The sequence below is a fragment of the Alosa sapidissima genome, chromosome 5 (genome assembly GCF_018492685.1).
Source record: "Alosa sapidissima isolate fAloSap1 chromosome 5, fAloSap1.pri, whole genome shotgun sequence".
Lineage (NCBI taxonomy): Eukaryota > Metazoa > Chordata > Actinopteri > Clupeiformes > Clupeidae > Alosa > Alosa sapidissima.
Genome location: NC_055961.1, coordinates 6,927,876 through 6,937,875, shown reverse-complemented (window position 1 = coordinate 6,937,875; position 10,000 = coordinate 6,927,876). Strand labels below are relative to the sequence as shown.

The following is a 10,000-nucleotide window of genomic DNA, read 5'->3' as shown; positions in this document are numbered from 1 at the left end:
GATGCTGACCACAGCGCGTTCCCGCTGGACGGCTCGGAGGATTACCTGATCCTGGCGTGCGACGGCTTCTACGACACGGTCAACCCGGACGAGGCGGTGCGCATCGTGAGCGACCACCTGACGGAGAACTCGGGCGACACGGCCATGGTGGCGCACAAGCTGGTGGCGTGCGCGCGCGACGCAGGGTCAAGCGACAACATCACCGTCATCGTGGTGTTCCTGCGTGACCCCCGCACCCCTCTGTCCACCACTGACCCCCATACGCCCGGCGACGAGGCGCCCGCGCCCGAAGACCAGACCGCCCAGGAGGAAGAGGAGGCCGAAGACCCGGCGCCCGGGGAGACGGGTTGCCATGACGGCGGCGAGGGAGGAGGCGGGAAGGGCCGCGCGGCCGGCTGGCCACTGCAGCAGTGCTCGGCGCCGGCGGACCTGGCCTACGAGGACCGCATGGATTCCTTCACGGACAGAACTAGCCTGAGTCGGACCGGGCCCAGCCTCGACATCGAGGGCGGCAGCGGCAGCGGGAGCGGCGCCCTGCGGCTGCCCGTGCTATCCCATCAGCCCCCACGACGGGCCTTCTGCACCCCTGAGCTGCTGGAGGTGCCGGGGCAGGTGTGGTCATGGCGAGCGAGTGCGGAGGATGAGGGGCTGTGCGTGTACCGCTCCCGCGGGCACCTCCCACCACGCCGCTCCGACGGACTGCTGCTGCCCGCCCCCATCCTGTTGCCCACGGCAACGCTCCAGCAGTCCCGCGGAGATCGCCGTCGGCGAAGGATGAAGCGCCCGCCCCTCAGGAGGGCTGGGCCAATAGGCCGGCTTGTCTCAGGCCCCTCCCCCCAGAGGCTGCTGTGGGGCCAGTCCCCCCCGGCCCTGGAGTTCCAGCTGGGCCCTTGATGGGGCCCCTCGACCCCCCCACGGCCCACTACTGCCCCCTACTGCCCCAGCACTCACCCCTCCACCCTCCCCCCTGGGGCAACAAGACTCCTCATCCCGCAGCCATTCCATCCTCCCTCACACACACACACACACACACTCACACACACACTCACACACACTCACACACACTCACGCACGCACTCACTCACTCACACACGCACGCACGCACTCACTCACACTCACACACGCACACACACACACACTCACACACACGCACTCACACACGCACTCACACACGCACTCACGCACGCACACACACACACACTCACACACACGCACTCACACACGCACTCACACACGCACACACACACACACTCACACACACACTCACACTCACGCATACACACGCACACTCACACTCACGCATACACACGCACACTCACACTCACACTCACACACGCACACACACACACACTCACACTCACACTCACACTCACACTCACTCACACTCACACACACACACACACACACACACACTCACATACACACTCACACACACACAGGTCCTTATAAACATGTACAGATGTGTGTGTGTTCATACCAGAGTGGTGTTAGAGTCACGGCTGCCATCTTGTGGCCCCTCCTCTCTGTAGTCAGTCAGCATTTAGAGTCAGGCTCTCACTGTCTATCAGCAGGAAGCTGCCTCTTGCCGTAACCATGGCCACCACGCGCCAAGCAGCAGGCCAGTGAGGTGATGAGAGGTGTGTTGCGCTCCTCAGCTGAAGGACCCGCCCCCACACGTCCAACCTTGCCAGCTTTTATTTCTCATTCGTTGTTAAACCAAAGAGCATCTCTCCATCTTTATGTACCTGATGGGGTGGACAGAGATGAGCTTTGCCTTCCGGCACACACACACACACACACACACACACTGCAGATCACTGACAGGTGGCAAGTTCAGGAGTGTGTGCAGTGAGCATAAAAACACTACAGCCATCACCAGTGAGGGGCTTCCTAGGAGTTAAGTTTCCTGCTGTGCATGTGTGTGTGTGTGTGTGTGTGTGTGATCAGGGAGCTACAGGTGTTCGCTCAGAAGCCTTTATCGTCACAGCGCCCCCTAGCTGTCTCCAGAGAGGAGGTCAGATAGATGAGCTCAGGCTGATGGGATGTGACTGTGAGCTTGACTCTGTCACCTGGACCTGGTAAACCACTTTAACAGCAGGTGAGGGAGAGGCCACTTAGAGTTTAGCCCGTAGTCAAGGCCAGAACACACTCTTCACATCTCACCCTGTGTGTAGACTACCCCTCTGAACACACACACACACACACACACACACACAGATACACACACACACACACACACACACACACACACAGATACACACACACACCCCTGGTGCCATTTTCAAATGTAACCTCCATCAGCTCCCTTCTTCCAATCCCTACTCGTCTCCCGCTCTGGTCCCTCTCCTCTCTGCGGTCCACCCCCCCCCCCCCCGATGGAAGCTGCTGCCACTGCGCCCTGAGGAGGCCCCGGCACCAGCACTCCCCCCCCACCCCCCCACCTGCAGGAGGTGGGGGGTCCTGTGTGACGGAAGTTGCCATGGTGTCTCCCGGGGAACAGAATGTATAACAAGTTCTAGAATGTACACGGAACACTCCGAGGAGCCTCAGGGGTTGCCGGGGGCGATGAGGCATAGTAGGCTGAGAGATTGAGGAGAATGGGGGGGGGGGGGAGGGGGCTCCAGGACTGAACTGTCCAATGGGGAATGTACCTGTGGGGAAGGGAGGGGCTGCCTGCCCTGTGGACGAGCTGAAGAGACGCCATCACTGGCCAAGTGGACGGACGAATGGATGGTTGGGTGCTGAGATCAGATATTCCTGAAGGCCTCTCCACTGACTGACTGGCGGGGCGGGAGTCTGTGTGTGTGTGTGTGTGTGTGTGTGCGTGCGGCCATCGAGCTGTGATGCCACGTGGTCAGCTCCCGCCCCCACCCCCTCTCCTATACTATCTTACAGGGCACTCATGATATATTGGAATTGTAGTAAACTCACTTGTAAAGTATATGTGTACGTGTGTGTATACTGTACATGTTCTGACTGCGACTGTGTGTGTGTCTGTGTCTGTGTCTGTGTCTGTGTCTGTGTGTGTGTGTGTGTGTGTGTGTGTGTGTGTGTGTGTGTGTGTTCATGAGAGAAGTGGTTCTGTGTGCGTGTGTGTTTATGTGTTACTTTACTTCAGCCCTGTTCACCAACTCAAGACTTTTGCTCACTCGTGGCTTTGTAGCGTCACACAAACACATACACACACACACATACCGCCTAGGAGCCCTGCAGAGTGTGTGTGTGTGTGTGTGAGTGTGTAGAACCCTGACTGTGATCCTCTTGCAAGCGTGTGTTTGGAACCCTAGACCAATGTTCTTGCTTGTGTGTGTGGGGAGTCCCAACAGCAACCTTCACACACCCAGAAGGGTCCAACCCCCTCCGTTGTACAACACACAGCAGTAGTTAGATACCCGGCGGCATTGCTCGGTGCCATACCTGCCCCCCCCCCTCCCCCCAGATACCCCCACGGCCACCACCGCTTGCTTTTACACACACCCCACATTATGTCAGCACGGCCACACACACACACACACACACATACATTCCACTGCCCCTGTCTCCAATGCTTCAGATTGGAGTTATGTACCCCCCCCCCCCCCCCCCCACCCTTTTCCCCCATCACTGTGTGTGTGGCCGCCCGCTTCCCCTTGTAAGCAATAATAAGGAACCTTTGCTAAGCCATGATGGAGGATGCTCTCCCAGGGGCCTGTTATCCCGCGCAAGGCTGAGCAGGAGTAAACAAATAAACAAATAAATAAATACAAAAACAAAGAAACAAACAAAAAAAAAAGAAACAAAGTGTGTTATTAATGATGGTGATCGGTGTATTCTATTAAACCTGTATTTGAAGATCCTCCTCTGTTCTCTCTAAGAGCTGTGTTTGAATATAGCCATGACATCACTTCCTGTCAGGCAGACTTGCTCGCTCAGGACTGGGCTGCCTAATCAAACACACACACACACACACACACACACACACATATATATACTGACTACACACACTTTATACATGCACACACTTTATACTTCAGCAGACATCTTATCCACAGGATACCTCTCATATACAACATATCATAGCAAACAGATACACTCCAAAACACTCTGTCTCACACACACACAGAGATTACCTCACACACAACACAGACACACACAACACACTTGGTGGCATACATACATAACAAACTGACAAACAAAGTTGAACATAAAAGTGCCATTCTCAGTGTCACATTGAATAACTGATAACATGAGTAACTACCCCTCTTTTTCTTTCTTCCTGCTCTCTCTGTCTCTCTCTCTCTCTCTCTGCCCACTTGTTCTCTCTTTCTCCTCTCTCTCCCTGCTCTGTCTTTCTCTGCCTTCTTTCTCTCTCTCTCTTTCTCTCTCTCTTTCTCCTCTATCCCTGCTCTCTCTCTCCCTGCTCTGTCTTTCTCTGCCTTCTTTCTCTCTCTCTCTTTCTCTCTCTCTCTCTTTCTCCTCTATCCCTGCTCTCTCTCTATCCCTGCTCTCTCTCTCCCTGCTCTCTCTTTCTCTGCCCTCTTTCTTCCTCTCTCTCTCTCTCTCTTTCTGCCCTCTCTCTAAAGCTTTGCCTTCTGTGTGGGTTCTGAGGGGTTCACCCCCACCCCATGTTGCTAGGCAACCACTAGCCCCCCCACGCCCCTGTGATGCTGTGTTCTAGTATATACCTGACTGTGTATCTTTAAACTGGTGATTATGAACATGCATAAAGATTAGAGATATTCTGTGTCAGCTGTGGTTTCTTGCCCTATGGGTTCAGCTCATAACAGCTCCATAAACAACATTGAACACATGGACACATCATTCCAGTTCATTAACACACACACACACTCATTAATCAGCAAACTGAATGCATGGACACGTCAACACTAAAACGTGTCGTCACAAATGCACTGATGCTAAAATAATGGACACACAATAGATGAAGATGGACACACAATAGTATAAAAAAGTATATAATGGCGCTCCACCGCCTGAGTAGTAGTCCCAGTCTTTGACATCTGGTGATACATAACAGGAAATTTAATAGCACACTGGGGCTGGTGTGTGTGTATGCAGTAACACAAGTTAGAGGGAAGTTAGAGGGACAGGTACAGTATGGAGTTGAATTCAGATCGAACAAGATGGAAGGGAGTGTGTTAGAGAGAAGGAGTGTGTGCTAGTGTTGAGTTAGAGAGTGTGTGTGTATGTACTGGTGTTTTTCCTGACACACACATACACTCCCCTGTTCCGAAAAGACGAGTGTTCTGTCTAACACACACACATACACACACACACACACACAGCCCAAAGAGAGGAGTGCTCTGTCTGACACACACACAGGTCCCAAAGAGAGGAGTGTTCTGTCTGACACACACACACACACACAGGTCCCAAAGAGAGGAGTGCTCTGTCTGACACACACACAGGTCCCAAAGAGAGGAGTGTTCTGTCTGACACACACACACACACACAGGTCCCAAAGAGAGGAGTGCTCTGTCTGACACACACACAGGTCCCAAAGAGAGGAGTGTTCTGTCTGACACACACACACACACAGGTCCCAAAGAGAGGAGTGTTCTGTCTGACACACACACACACACACAGGTCCCAAAGAGAGGAGTGTTCTGTCTGACACACACACACACACACAGGTCCCAAAGAGAGGAGTGTTCTGTCTGTGGCCTGCCTGCTCTGTGAGCCATGATTAAAGCACAGAACTGCACCTGACACTGCACATGTGCACACACTCACACTTCATTTCTCTTTCTGCCTCCCTCTCTCTCCCTCTTTCTCTCTCCCCCTCCCTCTCTCTGTCTCACTTTCTCTGTGGGTGTGTCACTCTCTCTGCTTCTCTATCTCCCTTTTTCTCTCCTTACATCTCTTCCTCTCTCTCATTCTCTCTCCTTCCCTTTCCCTCCTCTCTCCTCCCCTCTCTCTTTTCTTCCCTCTCTCTCTCCCTCCCCCCCTCTCTCTCTCCCTCTCTCTCCCTCCCCTCCCTCTCTCTCTCTCTCCCTCCCCCTCTCTCTCTCTCTCTCCCTCTCCCCCCCTCTCTCTTTCCCTCCCCCTCTCTCTCTCCCTCTCCCCCCCTCTCTCTTTCCCTCCCTCCCCCTCTCGGTTTGTGCACCCCTGCTCTGCTGCACCTGGCACTGCCCCCTTGCTAACACTGACAGAGTTAATTAAGCAAGATGCTTTTTAATCAAACCCCTGCATTGGCCTGTGGGCCTGTGTGTGTATGTGTGTGACTGTGTGTAGACAGCAGGGAGGAAACAGTGTGTGTGTGTATGTGTGTGACTGTGTGTAGACAGCAGGGAGGAAACAGTGTGTGTGTGTGTTGAGGTGGATGGGCATGGAGTTCATGTAAAAATAGACTAGTACATTTTCCAGTTTCAAACTGTGCTTCACACATGAAAGATATCAGTCTCTTTGATGTTTGCTTACAGACCCACATGTCCTGTGGCATGTATACCAGGAGAACAGGCCTGTGTGTGTGTGTACGTGCAGTACGTACATGTATGTGCTTAAACATTCATGGACCCAAGTTATTATTGGCTCTTGTTGTAGTGTTCACAGAGTGAGAGTGTGTGAAAGATTGAGAGAGGGAGAGAGAGAGAGAAAGGGAGGGAGGGAGAGAGAGAGGGAGGGAGCACACCTTAGTCTGACTCCCACAGGCGGGCTGAAGAGCCTCTCACTCGCTCCTGTTCGACATGACAGCATGTTACATAAAGCGAACTCGGTGAGATGTGAAGCTGGTCTCCGATAGCGCCAGCGACGGGCTGCCGCACGCATCATCAAATGATCAGCTGACTCATTAAAGGTGCGATTTGTAGGATTGTTACCGAACGTTCTGCAGGCCAAAATCAAAACACTGGTGAACGTTCTTAAGACTACCAGACGCGAGCCTCTTCTGGGTTGCCAGATTTAATGAAGACTTAGCTAACGTTAGTTGACCTGCAGCTGCTTTAATGTTTCTCCAACCATGACCCAGCTACACATTACGGAAACAGTGAAAACAAAAAATACCTCTCTAACCAACGTAACATATTTAGCTGAAGTTAGCGATGCAGATGAAGTTTAGCCTAGGCTACCTGTTGTGGAGAAATATGGCCAGCTCTGCGTCAGACTGCGCTCCTCCGATGTCCACTTAATTTGTTTCTTGTTTTAATTTTGGAAATTTGCCTGCCTCTCGTAGGCGTTCATGACTACAACTGACAGCTGTTGACAGTTGGCCTTTGCTAATTTGGCAACCCAAATAGGAGGACGCGCTAGCCCATTATTAATACGCCATTCTAGAATTAATCGTTCAAAACATAAACGAAAATTCCAAGAGATTCCGCCCTACTCATTTTTTTTCATGGGTTTTACGGGTTAGAGTAATGTTGTCAAATAAGCCATTACTTCAATTCATCGTGTTTCCTTACTCTCTGACAACATATGGTGATCATATTTGGAATGGTTACAGTTTATTTTCCATTATTTCCTACATACTGGACCTTAACGTGGAGTAGAAGCCTCGTTAACACACACCTCTCTGTCCTACACACCAGCACACACGCTCAAGTGATTGAATTTGGGTTTGTTTATTGAATATTACAAAAAGCATTATGGAGGCTTGACAGAGTCCAAACATGATCACAGCAAGAAACATGTGAAGAGAGTGAGTAGGCTAAAGGGTACATTATTTTCTGCAATTCCTCTTGCGTTGTCTTGTGAGTGAGAGGTTGCATGTGTGTTGTGTGTGTGAGAGATAGAGAGAAAGAGAGAGGGGGCAAAGCATAGAGAGAGGGAGAGAGAGAGAGGAAGGAAATGGCAGAAACAAATAGAGACCCTTTCTCCCAGGCTCTTCCACTCTGTGGGACTGTTTGGTCTCTAAAGGTTGGCTCTCCTTCTCCATCTTTGAAGGACCCCCCCCCCCCCCCCACCCAGTATGGAGAGAGAGAGAGAGAGAGAGAGGTGTGATATCCTCCCTAATGAAAGTGCTGGCATACAAATCCTCATTATCTCAGGTTAACAAGACACCCCCCCCCCCCCCCCATTACTTTTCTCCTCCTCACCACATGGCACATGTGCCATCAATATCACAGTGACAATAATCACCATGACAACAGGCCTGTGTGTGTGTGTGTGTGACAGTGACAACATATGACAACAATAATCACCATGAGAACAGGCCTGTGTGTGTGTGTGTGTGACAGTGACAACATATGACAACAATAATCACCATGAGAACAGGCCTGTGTGTGTGTGACAGTAAGCGCTTTCAGACATATGTGTAAGACCGGAGGTTCTGCCGATGTTAAACGGTGGGGCCGTATATCTGAACGACATAACCGGTCATATGGAAGTCCGAATTTACCCGGTGTTTATACTACTCCCCCCCTAATATTTCCTCCAGACATTATGTAAATGTGCTGTGTCTGAACGAGGTCTAGAACATATGCGGTTAAAATTCACACCTAGTGAGAGGGCGTGTTGGTGACGTTTCTTTCGTACTTCCATGTGGTTAGATCTGACTTAAATGCCAGATATGATGGAGTGGCATAGTGCTGTCCAGAAAATCTCCGACCTGGAAAGATGCAGACATCACGGAGCTACTGTCCATGAGGGCATACAACATTTTGATAGAACACCGTAAGGGAACGTTAGAGACACGTTAGCCTACAACTGCATGGCAAGGACGCTGATATTTGCTGAGCATATATGCCTAGAGAAAATGAAAACGAAGAAAACACAACTTTGTTCCAAGCTCCTTATGTAAATGCGACACATGGGGAGAGGATGCTTTTGGAAAAAATAAACCATGACAAAACGAACAACTTCACTGTTATTAATGTTAGTATTTTGTTTGTTGCTTAAAAACGTTGTATGATCTTGAATTCTTGAGTTGGCCTACTGAATTGGCTGGTAGCCTACCATAAAATTTGTGCATGCTCTCTCCAACGCAAACCAGATTTGGGGTTCTATAGCTAATTCTGGTAGCCTACATAACGTTGAAAACAGATACATGTGTTTATTTGAAGCACACATACAAATACTGTAGGCTAGGTCAATTTCAAGTGCGCACTTACGTGACTAGCCTACTTCAAGTATTATCCTATGCACAATAGATTTCTCTTCTTTAGCCTACATAATGCATAGGCTACACTTTGTAAACAAAAAGCAGCTGTGACAGGCAGCGGCCGCATATATTCTGCGTCATATCTCGCATCTTGTGAACTCTACAAGCCCCCACCCCTCACTTGACAACCACACGGAGATTCTGTAATGTGTGTGTATGTCGTTCACACATAGGCCTACGTCCGTATAAGGTCAGTATTAGGTCCGCAGGTTAGCATCATATCTGAATCATCCGAAGGGTAGGACCACCGTTTGACAAACCTCCTCATAATATACTCCGGAGGTTATATCTGAAAGCGCTTAGTGACAACATATGACAGTGACAACAATAATCACCATGTCATTCTAGCATGTAGAACAGGCACCATTTCATATAAGCTGATTCATCCTGACTACATACATAATGAAATAGCCTGCAGCTGTTTGTGTTGACTAATATAAATTCTTGTGTTGGCCAAACCGAGCTCATGATCTTACGGAGAGATTCTAACTTGCAGTGAATCAGGCAATGTGTGTGTTCTCTCGATCTGAGCGCCTCCCGGAGAATAGCCCACACCGGCCCTGACCGGTACCGGGAACGAGAATACAGATGACTCACCGGGTTAAGCGGCGCTAGAGAATAAAGCCGCGCAGAGAGAAAAAGAAAACAGTGGAAAGTGAGATAGAGAGAAGTGGAGAGAGACAAAAACAGGGCCACAGAGAGAGAGAGAGAGCGCGAGAGCGAGAACGAAAGAGAGTGAGAGAAAGAGTGAGAGAGAGCGAGAGAAAGAGAGAGACAAAGAGAGCGAGAGCGAAAGAGAGGGGAGAGAGAAAGAGAGTGACAGAGACAAAGAGAGAGAGAGAGATGAGCGGGGATAGAGGCAACGTGCTGCGAAGCAGGTTGGCTGAGCTGCGGGGGCGGAATTTT

At 50.6% G+C, this 10,000-nt stretch overlaps 1 protein-coding gene across 1 annotated transcript in view; it reads left to right on the top strand.

The window, feature by feature from the left end:
• ppm1e (protein phosphatase, Mg2+/Mn2+ dependent, 1E) overlaps positions 1-1,103 on the top strand; it is a 43,531-nt gene extending 42,428 nt beyond the window's left edge. The window contains 1 exon segment of the mRNA XM_042091666.1: positions 1-1,103. This exon segment is cut by the window's left edge and continues 32 nt beyond it. Coding sequence (XP_041947600.1) covers positions 1-894 — 894 coding nt within the window. The 3' untranslated portion in view covers positions 895-1,103.
• Positions 1,104-10,000: the final 8,897 nt, after the last annotated feature.